The sequence below is a fragment of the Cornus florida genome, unplaced genomic scaffold, assembly GCF_030987335.1.
Source record: "Cornus florida cultivar Cherokee Brave unplaced genomic scaffold, ASM3098733v1 CherokeeBrave_3.0.0_Hap2_Chr11, whole genome shotgun sequence".
Lineage (NCBI taxonomy): Eukaryota > Viridiplantae > Streptophyta > Magnoliopsida > Cornales > Cornaceae > Cornus > Cornus florida.
Window position 1 is genome coordinate 113,064,608 of NW_026775581.1, and position 17,671 is coordinate 113,082,278.

General features: G+C 34.7%; 2 protein-coding genes across 2 annotated transcripts; one reads left to right on the forward strand and one right to left on the reverse strand.

The window, feature by feature from the left end:
* Positions 1–1,775: 1,775 nt before the first annotated feature.
* Positions 1,776–4,106, forward strand: LOC132285873 (NAC domain-containing protein 79). The gene is made up of 3 exons (XM_059788107.1): positions 1,776–1,929; positions 2,731–2,996; positions 3,365–4,106. Exons 1-3 carry the CDS (start codon positions 1,776–1,778, stop codon positions 3,923–3,925), a joined length of 981 nt encoding a protein of 326 aa, XP_059644090.1. The 3' UTR covers positions 3,926–4,106.
* A 1,931-nt stretch (positions 4,107–6,037) lies between these two features.
* On the reverse strand, positions 6,038–16,891 carry LOC132285871 (CRM-domain containing factor CFM3, chloroplastic/mitochondrial). Its single transcript, XM_059788106.1, has 10 exons — positions 15,830–16,891; positions 14,926–15,388; positions 14,710–14,840; positions 12,349–12,690; positions 10,415–10,571; positions 9,324–9,610; positions 9,148–9,207; positions 7,280–7,363; positions 6,849–7,044; positions 6,038–6,532 (listed from the first exon to the last, which is right to left on the reverse strand). The coding sequence occupies exons 1-9, from the start codon at positions 16,736–16,738 to the stop codon at positions 6,916–6,918; spliced, it is 2,562 nt and encodes an 853-aa protein (XP_059644089.1). The 5' UTR covers positions 16,739–16,891; the 3' UTR covers positions 6,038–6,532; positions 6,849–6,915.
* Positions 16,892–17,671: the final 780 nt, after the last annotated feature.

Genomic DNA, 17,671 nt, shown 5'->3' on the forward strand with positions numbered 1-17,671 from the left:
TATATATATATACTATCACATAGTCCCCACATGCATAATATATACCCTAGTTTTGAACGTCAAATCAAATGATCTTAATCATCCGATATAAGAAGACCAATTGACAGGATTAACCTTATTGGCCTAACAGATGAATTCGGCAAATCATACCATGCAGACAAGCTTAATTTTATTATCAACCTAAATAATGTGAAGTTGTCCGAATTTTATTTCGTCTGAGATGTAAATGGTTTTATTTAATATATATATATATATATATATATATATATATATATATATTGTTTTTTTTTTTTTTTTATCAATTTTGTTTAATAAGTCTAATCATGAATTAGTATATATGGGTATTAGAGTTTGTTATGAATACGAGACAATACTAAAAACGGAATTAGGGTTGAGAATTTATAATTTCTGCTTTTTTTATCTTAATAAAATTTCTTTGTCGATTTTCACATAGACGTAGACATATACTAAATTACATAAATCTTTATATATTGTGTGGTGTATAGTTTATATATTGTGTTGTTTCTATGTTCAGCTGCATAGAATTAGAGACTTAAAATTAGAACCGGTGGAATTGAAAAAAAAATTTAGTTCAATTTCTTTTCTCTAATTCCACCAATTTCAATTTTAAAACTCCAATTCCATATAATTAAATATAACAGTAATGCTCCTGAGAAGTTCCTCTCATGAGAAGATCCATAGGCTCGACTTCTAATTTCTTAAAATTTAAATGTATTAAATAATTGATTTGATTTTTTACACATTTCAAAAAGATTATTTCTCCAATAGTTAAATAAGAAGAATTCATGACTTTCTCTCAAGAGACATGCATCTCTCAGTACTTTATTTCTTAATTGTGGTCTTGGTTTTGGGTTGTTTATGATCGATAGCAAATAACATATCATCACACTTCCAATAGAAATTTGAAATGATATATATATATAGAAATGATATATATATATATATATATGTATCATCTTAAATTCTCATTAAAGTAGCTACAAATTTTTTATAAAACATAAACAAGCCTAATGAATATATCAATTCACACCACCCTAGTAATGATATATATGATGCTGACGATAGCTTACAAGTGTGAATAAAAAAATTGATGCTTATGTTCCGATTGGGCAGCAGTCAGTCTACTTGGTTTGGTGGGTAGAAATGGGTGAAGGTGGTTGGGCAATGCCACTAAAACAACAATTTTCTTCTATGAGGTGTAAATCAGACTCAAACCCTTGTGCCAAAACTATAATTGCCATTCCTTTTAGTACAATTTTTTTAAAACTACTCCTAATTAATTATTAAACACAATTTCAAGTCTACTTCTTTGAAACTATCATGGGTTCCTAGTAATAACACCAAATCCCAAATGGCAATTAAGGAAATCCAATTTCCTAGTAATAACACCAAATCCCAAATGGCAATTAAGGAAATCCAATTTCCTAGTAATAACACCAAATCCCAAATGGCAATTAAGGAAATCCAATTTCCTAGCTCATGTTGAATAGTGTGGCATAGTTGCAAATCTCTCTTGACGAAAGAAAAATCTAAATCTTCATGCACCATCTTTGTCAAAGTGTTAGCTGTAATTAATGGAATAAAGAAAGACTAGCTATGGCTGCTTCTTCTTGAAGGTTGAGGTCTGTATAGAAGACAAATAGGGGCACCATTTATAGGTGAACTCAGTGCAACCGTACTTTGGCTCTTCTGCTAGCTTCAAGAAATCACCAGAATCTTGTTTGGTTTTTTTTATCGATCGCGTCGTGGTAGAGATGGAGGAGAGTCTTCCTCCAGGGTTCAGATTTCACCCAACGGATGAAGAACTCGTCACCTATTATCTAACTCATAAGGTTTCTGATTTTACTTTCACGTCCAAAGCTATTGCAGATGTTGATCTTAATAAGTGCGAGCCTTGGGACCTCCCAGGTAGTTTTTAGATTCATGTTTTTCCTTTTCATTTTCATTTCATCTCTCAAGTTTCTATTGTTTTCTAATTCTTGTGTGTGTTTGTGTTTGTGTGTGTGTTTGGGTTTGGGTTGTCAATAATTTTTATTTTTTCTTTGAAGTTCTTTTATGCTAAACAAAATTCACAACTTTCATTGTAATTTCCATTATTATTGTTAGTTGGTTTTTATTTTCTTTCTAATAACATAAATTAATCTCAAGCAAAATAAAAACTCTTTTTATTTACACAAAAATAAATAAATAAATCTTTTTCCGGAACATAATTGGTTTTAGTTTGGTATGTGCAACTTTAATCCTTTTCTTTTTTCTTCAACAATGTTTTTTTTTTCACTTTTTTAATCTTAGTGGAGATTTTTTAAAAAATAAAAATAACTTCAACATTCTGTTTATAATTAATGATATTTGGTGCAACAAAACCTAGCTAACACAACCAAAATTTTCTGCATTTTCTATTGTTGATGTGTCTGAAGTTTTTCTCTTCTGTTTTTTTTTTAACATTTTTGTCTCTCGCCATCTATATAAAAGAGTCTAGGAATGTATGACATTGTTTTGAGGTTTCTTAATTTATATGAATATACATACATTTTTTTTTTTTTCCCGTAAAAAAAGTTCGTATATATAAATTTGTTTACATACATTTGTTTGTTTGTATGTATGTGCAAGAGTGAGTTGAAATAAAATTTTAATAAAAATTTCTCATTTCTTTGACAATTCACAGACCTCGATAATTAAGTAATTTTGGATTCAAATTTTGATGTGTAGCTAAAGCTTCCATGGGAGAGAGAGAATGGTATTTCTTCAGCTTGAGAGACCGAAAATACCCAACTGGTTTAAGAACCAACCGAGCGACAGAAGCAGGCTACTGGAAAACAACAGGCAAGGACAAAGAGATATTTCATGGAGGAGTATCGGTTGGAATGAAGAAAACCTTGGTATTCTACAGAGGAAGAGCCCCTAAGGGTGAAAAAACCAACTGGGTTATGCATGAATATAGACTAGAAACCAAGGTTTCTTTCAAACCTACGAAGGTACATTAACATGCAACTATATATATATATATATATTGAAAAGATAATATCTGTGAGATTCACATCAATGCATCAATTGGTCATTTTTCTCCCATGCTCCTTAATTGGTGTGCTTTTTTCGGCTTGAATAGCATTACTATTAAGAATAATGATTCTGAGATCGAATAATCTAACCTAAAAGTGTAGCAGAGGGATTTCTATCTCTAGGATGCATTGAATAAGGTGGCAACTTTAGTCTTATTCAATGCATCCAACCATCAGCTGTACTTCTCGATTAGATAATTAGGTTTATATAGCATTGTCATTACTATTAAATTATTCTTGGTTTTGTAACCATTTATGATCTTCTGTACCTTTTTGTTTTTTAGGAAGAATGGGTGGTTTGTAGGGTTTTCCAAAAGAGCACAACAGTGAAGAAACTGCAACAAACACAATCTTCACAACGATCTCTAGACTCTCCTTGTGATACCAACACGATTGCAAATGAATTTGGAGATATTGAGCTCCCAAATTTAAATACCATTGCGAATTCATCAAGTGCGATCAGTAATGTTTCATTACAAGATTACAACAATAACAATAACAATGTTGACATGAACATGAACATGAACATGAACGCGAATTGGAGCATGGCAAGAGAAGCTGCAAGCCAGCTTCCATCACTTCCATGGCCTTCAAGCTTGCTAACCTCAGGTCTTCAAATGAATCCTTTGCTTCTTAGGGCATTGCAGCTTAGGAGTACTTATCAACCAAGAGAAGCTACAGCTATGGATAATTACATGTTGAATATGCCACAATCACAAGGGATTCCTTCTCACTTTGGAAATGATTTTAGTTTGAATTTCACAGGGTCTTCCTCGAAGGTTTTGGATCATTCTGTGCAGCAACAGCCACAGGAGCAACCATTTAATTTGGACTCCATTTGGTGAAGAAATTTATCTGAAATATATTCAGAACTAGCAGCTTGTAAACTTCTTTGCTCCTGCAGTAAATTTAAAGAGAGAGGAGCTATGCATGGCTCAATGTTAATTTGGACCTCTTACACTATAATCACTATGTGATGGGCTAATTAAGCTCATGCCACAAGTTAATTAATGTCTTAATAATTCTCAATTTGTATAGTTAGATATGTTAAATAGGGTAAAATCCTAGTAACTGTTGTTCTATTTCTATGTTCCAATTAGACCTCATGCTTTTTTACTATATGTGTGTGTGTGTGTGTGTGTGTGTGTGTGTGTGTGAACGGTTTTCTTTGACAGAGTTTTGAAGAATCTATTTTTTGGGGTGGTATAAGAGATTTTGGTTTTTGGATTTGAAATTTTTTAAAAAAATGACTTGCCGAAAAAAATAATTATAAATTTAAAAATATGAATGAGAAGTCTATACTCATTTGATCATGCGAGTGTAAAGATAATAGAAACTTAATTAGAACAATCCATATAATTATAGGAAATCGTAAGTGTTAAGCTTCAGAAATAGACATGAAAGTAGAAGAAAGTAATTGTTGAAGAGGAAAATAAGCATATTTAATCAATTTTTTCTGAAATCGTACCCGCGCTTAATTTATACTAGAGATAGTTGCTAGAGCTAAAAATGAAACAAATAAATTCTCAAGTGGTGCATGAAAGTAGAAACTAAGAATTCCAAGTTACACACAAAATTTAGTTTGGTTTTGAGGTTCCAAAAGTTGTAAATTCAAAATAGTTCAATAGTAAATGCATGTCCCACGATTGACATAAGTACCTCGTTTGAGTAAAAATTAATTTTTTTTTTTTTTTTTTAAGACCGATTGAGATGTCGTCGCCACAAAGTAAGAAGTTATAGGCCTACTTTGATTCAATTTTTTTGAGAAGAACTTTCAGTTGTTAATAATTGAAAAACAAAAAATTATTTGGCTTACAGTTTTTTATAAATTATTATTTTTTTTTTTGGTAATTTATTTTAAAAAAATTATTTCCTGAAAATTTAGTTAAAAAATAACAATTATTATAACATTATTTCATGAGTTTTGAAGGTAACTTTTTATTGAAAAGAAATCAATCTAAAAAACAAAAATAAGTGAACCAAATATTGAGAACACTTATTTTTATTTTTAACCAACAGGCCAATGGTCAGTCTCTTACCTCCCAAAAGAAATCATGGATTCAAGTTTCAGAAGAGACATGTGTGTCTAAGTAAAAAATAAAATATATATATATTTTTTATTTTTATTTTAAAATTTCAAATAAACACAAACTCTTACTATTCCACTGTATATTATCTCTCCACCACCAAGGCTCTAATACCCAACCCTCCCATTTACGGAGGAAAGAACTAATACCATCTTGGGGTGCGAATTTAACTAAAAAAAAATGCCACAACTAGCGAACTGGAATATGTAACTATGCACCCAACCCTTTTCCTTTTTTTTTTCTTCCCTTGAAATGCGAGAATGAAATTTTTTAATAGTTGTAGAATGCAGAAAACCTTCTATTATTTATTTATTTTTTTTTTCTTATTTCATTTTCCACTTATATATGTATTTAATTAACATATGTTTCTTATGAAAAGGTTGAAATTAGTCATGAGTTGCATTGTTACCCAACAGGCCAAAAAAAAAAAAAAATTTATTGTTACACAACTGCTACCTCATAGAATGATATTTATTTTCTATTTTTCTTGAATGTCAACTCAACAACACTTCCATTACCTTTTTTGGGGGTCGGTTAGATACATGAATTTTGTTTTATTCTTAGGAGTCATTTTCATAAATGCTTTTACATAACTGCCTGCAATCCGATTCTAAAGATTAAATATAAAAGCATATATATATATTTTTTCAAATTCATGATATTAACTCGAAAACCCAATATAAGAACTTAAATAATGCACGTAATTCATGAACAATTGTTGCAAAGATTCAAGTAAGTTAATGGGCATCTATGATAATTGGATTACACGAAAACAGTGAACGTTTACGTTCATATTCATATTTCACTAAATACGTACCAAATCTAGTGTAGGAGATGGAATATCAAAATAAGGAGAGAGAAGATTAGGCGGGAATTAAATTTATCTTAAAATTTATTACCGACAAAGAAAACTAAATATCAAGTATTTTTTACAATGGGAATAATTACACGTTTAAAGTTGTTGCAAGAGCTATGAAAAATGTCTCTTTTACAGATATTATAAGTTCATCCGTTAGATAGCATAAAAACTCAAGAGACCAATTAATGAATCATTACAACTTCCATCCAGGACTTAAATCAGTGAAGTTCCCTATAAGAGATTACAGCCAGAGACCAAATTCAACAGAAATGGTGGCGTACCAATATATTGCTGTAGACGATGAAATATTCACACGGTCATTAGTTGCAAAGATACACGATGCCCCCTCCGAGTATCTTATTCATTTTGAACTCGAACTTGAATTCCAATGAAAAAGGGGATGGAATGAAAATGAATCCCAAGGATTTCAGCTGCATCAACTTGTACATAAATCGAAGGGAGAGCAATCAAACATGATGCGATACAAGTGCGAGACTTCCACCAACCTGTTTGGAGAAAAAATTTATTTATTTAAAAAATAATAATAATAATAATAAGAAGAAGAAGAAGAAGGGAAAAAAAAACAGCTGGATAAAAATATAAAACACAACTCCAGGCTTAAGAAAGATAGTAATGGCAGTACGCCTATTCTTCCTGCAGTAATCATCTAGTTGATTTATTTTGCTGCCATGGTAGTCCGTGGTTTAATGTTATGGATAGGGTAAGCTCGTGCTCATTAATCTACAAATTTTCCTATGCTGGCAAAAGACTATATGTATATAATTCATATATATACAAACATGTATAAAATCTTAGGATTACCTCAACTGATACAGGCTATAACAAAAATGTCATCCTATCACTGCAAATGATTTCAGAACATATTCGTTTAACCCTTCTTGCCGGAAGTATGATCAAGGTTCTCAAAGCTTGAAATTTCAGTGTCTTCACCATCCTCCAAGTCGAGATTTTCATCTTCATCTCCGTCAGAATCCATCCATAAATCTTCATCCTTATTCTGCACAAGAAGTAATCAGTAAATATCCACACTGTTTAGATATGTTTCCTTTGTTTCTTTTACCAAGAAAAAAATTAGCAGTCCTGGTACTCCTGGATGATCCTGCATACTTAAATCCCAGGAGACCCCATCAACACAGAAAATGTCTCTACACATATTACACACACATACATTTGCAGATAACAGCTTTCACTATTTTTACCAAATATCAGGCACTACAAAGATAATAGCTCACTTGGGTGAACACTGCGACATGACTGTGCTGGCTGTTGTTATCTAAGTTCGGAGCATTCTCGTCCTCCTCATCTTTGGAATCATCCTGTGGACAATTTGCAAGAACATTTTCAGTCAGCTTATGCTACGACAGACGCAGTGAAACCAAGCAACAATCATCAAACACGACAGAAACATACCACACACAAAGATCTATACATGGTAAAGCCTCCGTCCACGGTGGAGGTCCGGCAAAAGTCTTCACTATGTGTAAAATCGGAGATTACAAGTTTCAGCACCTCACTCTATTTCTGTACAATTTTCAGTGTCTCTCTCTCTCCACCCACTCCAAACCCTAAACGCCCTTATATATTGGGCTTCAAGAGAGTACTAATTAGGGTCCACGACTCGCAAGTAAAAACAGGACAGAGAATTTTCCTCCAATGGTTTGTCAGGTCGAAAGCGGGTCGCGGCGCGACCCGGCACAGCTTAATTTGTAGAAGACGTTTAATGATGATATCAATAAATTATAACAAGTAAAGAGAACACAATTTCATGGTGAAATAACTCTAGTTATAAATGCATCACTTTATCTCAAAGGTATAGGTGTTCAATTCTAATTATAAAATGCATCACTTTATCTCAAGGGTATAGGTGACATTTTGAACAGTCCATTTCCATCTTTTTCTTCCAGTTCTAAAAAACACGATCGCCTGCCAGTGGAAGGTTTTCTTTGTTCAGTCAATCTACGCAGAGTGAATCGGTCATTTGCTATCAAACGAACTTCTGCAACAACGTTGGACGTGACCAACTTAAATATAAAACGTAAGTTACATCAACAAAGGAACATGTGTCAGTTGAGGAAAGGTCAAGACGACAAACTAGTTGAGGAAACAAAGGTATTGTCACTGAGACTTTTTCTCATACTTTCACATTGTAGCTGAGTTTTTTGTGTAGTCAAGATATTCAACTATGTCTGGGATTTGCTCCACTTTTTTCCGTACATATTGCACTCTCAAATGATTGGCAAGTTTCTTGTGAAGGCCAGTATAATCTCAAGCAAGCGAGTGGGCATGTCAGGGGCTTATCCGAGTAAGTTAATCATAGTTTCCGTGAAAGCAATTAAATGTGAATTATTGACCAAAAAATATTCTAATGCTTGCTCAAGTGCAAAATAAATCATCTTCCACATCCTTTTAAAGGTAGTGTAAAGTTAACTATACACCCTCCGCAATAGGCTGTGGTTGATTGTTTTCTAGGCAGTCTATAGGGATTGGTTAAACAACCAACAATTGTCTATATGCAGTACAATGAACAAAAGCAATAGGCTCTAATAATTTGAGAATATAAATCCAGTATTATTAAATTAGATAAACCTGGTTCTGTCTCTGTTCAATGAAAGTGGACATAAAATCTTTGCTTCGTTGTGATTATACCCACCCCCCATTACGATAAATCATCTTGATTCAATAATACTTCCAGTTCGATTAGGGAAGTTCGATTACATTTTGTGATGTAGCTTTGACAGAATCAATTCCGAAGGAGGCTCAAATATTAGTATGTCCTATGCATACATCAGAATGCATCGGATAATCAAACTTCTTGTGTGTTATTTCTTGTCCTCCCCCCTATTAATCTACTATTATAGGGCAAAAAGGCTAAAAATATAAACAAAACTGAAAATACCAAATACTTACAGATATACAGCCCTAGGTAAAACAAGGACCTTGCACAGTTTAAGTGACATAGAATTAAGTAAAAAACAGGGAAAACTATAGATTTTGAGTTTTTGTGGGATAAATCTAAAATTTAATAAATTAGATCCAACCAAGAGTAAGTTCAAATACTGTGTAGGAGCTCATGTTCAAGAATTTAAGTAGCAAAGCTTACTACTTCTTTCTTCATCTGCTCTATGGTTTTCTCCAGTTCAGATATGTGCTGACTGAGAGCCTGCAATAAAAAGTGTGAGATAAAAGTCAAGGGTAAGCAAAAAATAGCAATAATAAAATGAACAAAATTATCATTATTAAAGCAATAACAACATTGGGACGTAAAAGATGACAAACCTCATGTCTCTGTAAAGCCACTGCACGTTTCAGTGCTTTTGCCTTTGTCAGAAGGTTTCGTGGCCTCAAGCTAATAGGCCGCCGATAATTCTTTCCCCGATAGTAAATTAGAGCATGACCTTTTGGGACCCTTTCTATTGCCACTAATATCCCGCCACTTTCATATTCCAATAATCTTGCTGTTTCTTCAACATAAGTTCTTTGTTTGGATATCAGCTTCACAAGTTCTCTATGCTTCCAATGCAAATGCATATTCTCAATAACGCCATCAAAAACACCACGAATGCCTGGTAGATAATTATACATAAACCATTAACATAGTTTCAAAAATGATGCAGTGATTGCAAGTGTCAAGACTGTCAGTAGCAATGTGATATAAAAATAACTCCACAGACTAGAACAGTTTTGTGTACGGGTTTAGTATGTGCTTGGTCCTGATTCTTGACTGTTGTAATTTCCTATTCTTGGAAAAATTAGTTGAGTTATTTTAAAAATGAAGAAAATTCCGTTTGCTAGAAATTGTTTTGTTTTAGAAAATTCCATATTCTAAAATTACTATTTAAGATTGTAAAATCCAAGAATTGCGCTGTGATCTACCTTTAGGTGTCCATTTTGTCCCATACAAATTTAGAAGCTTCGTTTTGATAATATGAGTCCAATTTGGTTGAGGTAACCATGTTAATGAGAATTATGTACGTCTGTAATCTTTTCAAGCATGCTTAAATGAAGCTAGTAGCTGCAAAATGAGATAGAAGTTATTGAAATGTTTTTCTCAGTTGAACAATGAGTCTGGGACTCTTCTATTATAGTTTCAGTGTGGATCTCAATCAAGCCTTGTAACTTCGGTACTTTTCTCAAAATTTCTTTACTATTTCCTAAATTTCATCTACTACATAACCATTCACAACATTTTTTAATTGCCAAAATCTAAATCGTAGACTGAAAAATCTTTTTTTGAAAAAATAAAAATCCAGTGAAAGGTGCCAAGGGTGTGCAATTAAGGTACTACACATTTTTTTTTTTTTTTTGGTAGTTAAGGCCTAAAATACAAGAATTAAAGGCTTTCTCGTCAGGAAACTAAAATGACTCACCAAGAGGCAGGTACGCCTTCATTCTTAAACCAACCCTGCGAAACATAAACCGTTCCTCGTCAGTGATTGTTTCCTGGTCATCGAAAGGATCAACAGGAACCATGGACGCTTCTATCTTAGCTAGCAGTTTGTCCGCTCTAAGCTTCTTGGATTGGGCCTGTTCATGCATTCAAAATCCAACCAAGTCAAATATATGTCAGTGTAACAAGGCTCTAATATTTGCAACACTAAGAATAAAGAATAAAATAAAGTTAACTACCAGCACTAAACATTCAACCTCGACACTCCGCTGTTTATTCTGATAAAACGATAATAGATGGAATTATGAATGGAATATGAGTTCCTTTGTAGGGGAAGACACCAAATAAATAGTAGGGGATGCATTTCATGTCATCTCTTCTGGCATTTCTCTTATTTATTAATTACTAGCATATATAAAATACCAGAACACTTACAGAATATATATATAATACACGAAACCGTGAATTACAACGAAAAGAAAAATGATAAATTGAACTCTAGTGCTGAAAGTGTAAACAACTTAAGTTGGCATTTGGCATACATACTAAAAACCAAAGCCTAAGCTTTAATGTTGTAATCATTTCTAAATCAAATTCCATCAGATAGAAAGCCTCAATTCCTTCCTTACAGAGATGATGCATTCAAAAGCCAAAACTAGAGCAAGCCACATAACCTTTCTTGGGAATATTTTCCACTGCCTCACCCATCAAAAACAGGGACCTGTTGCTCTAAAGTAACACAATGATAATAGACTTTTTGGTCAATCAAGTCACTCCACGTGTGTCATCTTTTTTTAAGAAAGTTCAATCTATTAAAAGAAAAGATAATAAAAAAATAAACAAGGAAAATGGAATCTTCTCACTGAAACTATGATTTGAATAGTTGATACAATGTCATTTAACATTTTCCTACGTTCTGAAAATGCAGATCAAATAGTTAAGCACAAAAAAGATCTTACATCCCATTTTGCAGAGTTGAGGAGAATAAAGGAGAAGGTGTGGGAAGAAAGTTTAATGAGTCAAAAAGACGGTTAAGGGTGGGGAGAATAAAAAGAAGCAAAAGACAAAAATAATAAAAAAATTGTGAGTCAAAAAACTGTTAGAATATTTAAGTTAATTTGCATACGCGGATAGAGAGAGAGATCCTGGATGACATTAGCAAATTTATAAAAAAAAAACAGCAACTCTTCTAACACTTAAAAGGGGTGCTTAAGGTGATTTTCCAAATGCCTTATAACCAGGCTCTTAAATAAGTCAACGCTCATTAAATAAAATTAATTATAGAAAAATCAGAAGGTGGTTTTCTTTCCTTGGAAAGCTTCACAAGGGAGAAACATCACAGCTGATAAATCAAAGAAGAGAGATGAAATTATTCTTGGTTTCTGTAGCATGTGCAAGAAAGCAGCAGAGTTGGTGACAATTTATTCTGAATTTGTTTTAGATGGATTGGGTGCTTCCTATATCGAAGTCTGGGGTCTTCCCAAGCTGGAGAAGAGGTAACAATAAGAAACAAAAATAAAAAAGGAAGGTTTAACTTACAGCTCTGCTTTTCCTGTTCTGGTGCATGGAAATGCAGGAACAGCAGATCTTTTGAGGATGCAGAGAAGCCAGTATATAGGCTAAAGAGCAACTTTTTGAATTTCTCGCGCTGTTGAATCGTACAGGACTAACCTATCCCTGGAATCCTTTTCTGGATTTCTAGATAATGTAAATATTATCAATTGTATTTTTGGATGTGTATAGGTTATTCTTGGGTACAAACCTATATGTGTGGGCCACACTTTATTGGTGTTTCTTGTGACGATTTCACTTGTCATAAACATAGTAATTAGCTCACTGAAGACATTCGCAAATACTTTTCAAGGTGAAATTTAACAAAAAAAAGGGGGGGGGGGGGAGGGGGGGAGAACTTACAATGCCTAGTTTATGTTCATATTTCTTGAACACCCTGGCGTTCTTAGCTCTGGAAGCTTCTTCCAGCATCTTTTCATGTTCTTCAGCAGATATTTCTCTTCCCCACCGGGCTTGAGCCTCATAAAACTCGGCCAAAGTACCTGCCAGTGGCTGTCCATCTTCACCCTTTGGAACTACTTCTGCTGCTCCTCTCCGCACTTTCTCTTCAACATCTTGAATCTGTTTTGTCATTTCCTGTCTTTCCGCTAAAGCAGCAGCCACACTTGTTGGGAGAAAATCTTTACCCCGGTATATGACAATGTAATATTTATTTCTGAGCAGTAAGACACCTCCTGTTAGTTTCTGTCATATAGTTCACGTGTTAGAACCAGTACATCTTGATTGATTATTTCCAAAAATCATTTCCATATAAATGAAGTGTACCCTAGCATGTTGAAGAAAACCAAACAATTGCACAGCATGACTGTATAAGGTCAAATTTATTAATGTAGTAGTGGTGATCTATTTTAACTATATATATATATATATATATATATATATATATATTCCTAATACTTACAAAAAAAGAAAAGAAAAGAAATTTTTTTCCTAATAAATTTCATGAAAGAATAGGCAGCTCGATATACACACCAAGGACACAAAATAATAAATAGTATCAATTAAATGCAATCTTTATCATTTTCAATAAAGACAAAAAGAAAAAGAAAAGAAAGGAAAAAAACAAAAAAAAATTAAAGACAAAAAGGCCTAGTTCCCACTTGACTTGATATAAGAAAAAAAGAAAAGAAGAAAACCCACTAAGTCAAGAGGAAAAGCAAAGTCAAGAATGTCCCCCGTAAACTCACTAAGTCTCCAAGATCGCAAGTATCTGGGATCAACTCAATCAATAAGGGTATAAGAGACTTAAGAGTCTCCTTTGGTTAGGTAATGATGGAGACCAAGATTGATCAACCAAACCTCTGCATCAATAGTAAGACCTTCCATCCTTTTTCTTTTTTTTTTTCTTTTTTCTGAAAGGTTAAAAAATATATAAATAAATAAAATGACCACCAACTGTCCCACAAGGTAGTGATAATTAAAATGCATGACCTTTATGCTCAATCACTGATTCAATCTAGAAGAATAATTCATTCAAAATCTCTAGAGATCAAAATCTAAGCAAACTTAATTACTGCACTTTGTCCAAAACCAATGCATATTTATCCAAAAATAATTCAATTTAGAAGATTACAATTCAAAGGAATTTATTCAAAATCTTTATTGATAAAATATAAGCAAAGTCAATTACTGCACTTTGTCCAAAACTTCCCAAACCAATGCATATTTATCCTTAAAAAAAAATTAAAAATTAAAAATTAGCTTTCTATTTAACTGGAAAACCCAAATAGAAACCAGACCAGCACACTTTTCCTCTCTTCTCCTTGATCAAAGTTCCAACAAAAATTCTATGAAGGAATCATCTTCAAAGGAGCGAACAACTTCTCCCAAGCATGTGCAAGGGATATACAAAAAACTGCGACTTGGGGCAATTAATGAAAATATGGCCAATATTTCACCATTAGGTTCCTAAAATATGCACAAATAGGGAAAAGGATATTAAAAGGGCAATTGACTAATCCAACGAGTCTATGATAAACTTTATGAGATTCTAGAGTTCAAGAAGGGAAAACTATTTTGAGTAGAATAATTTCCATCTTCTCTGCCTTTTGTTTCCCTCCATCTGATTCTTCATCGTTCATGCAATGAAAACCCACGGGTCAAAACCTTCAGTTTAAGCCAGGCCACAACAAAGCAAAAATTATTTCCTTTCTCCTGCTGTTAGGAGCAGGTGAAAGAGGGTGAAAGCCCTGTTGCCGACACAGTTATTCAAGTTCTATATAAAGTCATACTCATTCAGTATCTACTATCTATTAATTCAAAATTTAGCTTGAGCTTCGTTGAACAATGACAAGCCAAACTTCAACAGGACTGATGATACCTGACTCAAGCTCCAACTGAACTGCGACATAACCCGAGTTTGAATGAGCCTACCAAGAACACCTTAGTACTCAGTTCACTTCATTTGCCACTCTAGCCATATATGACATGCACAATCGGCAATCAATTTAAAGAGCTTTTAGGGCCATTCTCTACACTCCCCGGGGTACAATTTCAACTGTCCTAAAATTTCATAAGAGTTTCATATCATAGTGTTGCTTCAGTAGTTTGCAATAAAAAAAAATCAGCTTGGACTATCATACACAATTAATCATAAACCTCACTTGATATTGCCAAAAAATATAATAATAATAAAAAATAAAAATAAAAAAGGTAAACAAGAGAAAATAACTCATGGACTGAGCAGGAAAACGACAAACACACCTTTATCTCCTCGGACATTAATTTGTTGTTTGTATTCTGGATTCCACGTTTGACAGCAATTTTCGCAACTAAGCTTTTCTCCCAAAGTTTTATTATAGCTGCTGCCAAGCCCTGATGATTTCTATTTCTCCCTTTGTAGAAAAGTCCAGAATAAAAATTGATGTTAGAAATGGACAGATCAAAACAAATAATATACTCATAGAAGATGAGCAATACCGAGGGCAAAATGGCAGGGAAGTGATTTAGCAAGTTTCCGTAAATTTGTCAACTCTGCGTTGGTTAGACGTGGTCGCATTCCAGTAGGAAGAAGCCTGAGAGGTGTTTTGTAGCCAGGAATCGTCTGAGGAAGTAAATCAGCATCAACAGGAAGTATGCCTGTACCCCACCAATCCTCAAAACGAGGGCCTAAACCATCCAGCAGGCCATTGAATTCAGCTTCATCTTCTGTCATGTTCTCAACACGGCCCAAAGGAGTTGGTTCCCTCTTTTCCAGAGTCGAAGTAGCACCATTGCCATTCCTTAATATCTGATTGTCAGCAGAAGAAACATCTGGTACAAAAAGTGTGTCACCTTCTCTATCAACGGCTTGGGGTTTAGAAGAAGGCCCTTCATAGTTACTTCCCCGAAACACCACCATGACACTTCCAGCTCTCCAGATAACTAATCCTCCTGTTCGACGCTGACCATCACAATAGACAGTTTGAAACAAAAAAAAAAAATCAGAAACTACTAATATCGTACTAGCCAAACAGTAAGCAATTGAAACTAAACGAAAAGTCAATAAAGCTAGTTGAAGTTGTGGCATTAAGAGCTACAGATGACAAAGTCTTTATAAAAACTAAAAATTTGCATGAGCAAATCAAATTCTGATTTGAAGTTCAACAATGATCGTGGTATTGGAAGTGTTAGTCTGGGTCCTGCAATGTAGCATTAGAAAATCTATTTGGTTTTATATAAGTTTACTACATTTGCAATTATTGACATATTTGTTAAAAAAACAAATTAGGTGAATATTAATACACAATTCGATATTTGGTTCTTCCCCATAGATGAAAAACTAAGCACGATGTCCACAAATTGTTTAAACAATTCATAACATAAATCATCAAAACCCACCAACCTCGACAATCTCATGCGCCGTCTTCATATCATGTGCCAACGTCTCATGAAATTTAAGCCTCACCAGCTCTGACTTCCTCCATTTCTCATGAATCTTCTCAATAACTGCCCCTGTAACCCCTGCTTTCGCGACAGAAATCCTCTCCCGAAGCGTCATCCCAAGCCGCCTCAACCTCCTCAACTCTTCATCCTCAATGGTCAACTCTGCCAACGTCGGCGCCTTCACCATTCTCTTCCTTACCCCCCTCCCGTCCTCCGCCACAGCCTCCCTCCTCTCCTCTTCCCTCTCCCACGGCAACACCGACTCGTCATCCTTGTCCTCAATCAGCATCACATCAGGTCTCACCCAATCTCTCTTCAACAAATCCCCCAATTTCTCTTCACCTGTCACCGGTGAAGAAGAATTTTCCTCATTTTCCTCTTCCTCATCATCCGAACCCAACCCTAAATTCCGCAACCGAAGGACAATTCTTTCTATCGCGCTTGTCCCACTCTTCCCATCAAAATACCGACTTTCGACTTGATTATCACCATCAGCCCGCTTTGTTTCAACCACTTTCGAATTCACTTTTGAATTCGATTCTATCGGAGGGTTCGCAGAGGCCCATTTGTTGAGCCACGGAGCAGAGGAACCCTTGGACTTGAGAGAATTAGGGTTAGGGTTAGGGTTTTGGATTTCGTCATTCCACGGGTCGCGCTGTTCATTGGTTCTAGACTTCTGGGAGACGCTGTTAAGACGGCCGTTACTTTCGGTGGTACTACGGAGGGAAGAGAAGGTTTTGAGGAGAGATAGAGTGGATTTGGGGGGTGAATAGAAGAAAAGGAAATGGAGAGGAGAAGGTGAGTGAGAGGTGAGTGGGATTGCATTGCGGAGTGGCAGTTCTCGTAATTTCGCAGTCGATAATGTCATTGTTCTTCGTTCCAATTCTATCGGCTATACAAGCTCTTCTTCCTCGTGTCGGAATATCATAATGTATGTTGTTTTAGAGAGGGAGGGGAGCTTGAATGGTGGTGTTTGGGCAGTTTCAGCTGGAAGTATTGAAGATGAGATGATAATGAGGATAAGATATAACTAGAAATTTGGATATTTACTCGGTTACCGGACAATATAATATTAATGGATTGCGGGCACATGGTTAGCGGTGTCCCGACCCGACCTTTTTACATAAATGATAAAAGCCTCGCGCCATTCTTTTCCATCTTGTGCTTTCGCATTTTTGTTTCGCGTGAGTTAAATACTGTGAGCTTAATCACACAATTCTTCTTCACGAGTGTCGCTTTAATGTTCTAAACGCGTTCTAATTTTCATGTTTTGGGCGTATTTTAATTTAAATTCTCACTATTTAAGCCATAATTCTACCGCTCTCATGCTCTCACTCTCAAATTTATTCTGACTCTCGTTTTATGTGACTTAATGTGTGAGTTAGATAAATCTCATGCATTTTTTTTTTTCCCTGACAGGCATGCGGCATCACTTAATAATTATATATTTGGTTGAATGATAAATATTAGACATGTTGACATTGGAGTCTTGATCCATTCTGTCATGCCAAACTCTTCACGATATGCCAACGTGGATGGACAGGCAAAGTGGTTCGACTATAACAAGAAGAAAATGTCAGAGATTCTAGACCCACACCGTGTTACGATCGAAAGATCTTGAGTCTATAAACTTCAAATTTTCAATAGGATGGAAAGCACCTTTACAAAGAATTTTCTAGGGTTTACGGATCCCCTCCGTCGCCGATCGCCGGTCACTGATCACCCGAACCCAAAATTGCAGTGGCGTGGCGTCGGTCGTCTGATGGGATAAGTGGAGGAAGAAAGGGGGCTTTGGTGGGAT

Bases quoted from the DNA above. Each gene is read 5' to 3' on its own strand.
- LOC132285873 (XM_059788107.1), top strand. From the start codon at position 1,776: ATGGAGGAGAGTCTTCCTCCAGGGTTCAGATTTCACCCAACGGATGAA. The intron at 1,930-2,730 runs GTAGTTTTTAGA...TTTGATGTGTAG, and splicing joins CGAGCCTTGGGACCTCCCAG to CTAAAGCTTCCATGGGAGAG. The intron at 2,997-3,364 runs GTACATTAACAT...TTTGTTTTTTAG, and splicing joins TTTCTTTCAAACCTACGAAG to GAAGAATGGGTGGTTTGTAG.
- LOC132285871 (XM_059788106.1), bottom strand. From the start codon at position 16,738: ATGACATTATCGACTGCGAAATTACGAGAACTGCCACTCCGCAATGCA. The intron at 15,389-15,829 runs GTTGGTGGGTTT...TGTGATGGTCAG, and splicing joins CGGCGCATGAGATTGTCGAG to CGTCGAACAGGAGGATTAGT. The intron at 14,841-14,925 runs GTATTGCTCATC...TTTTCTACAAAG, and splicing joins TCCCTGCCATTTTGCCCTCG to GGAGAAATAGAAATCATCAG.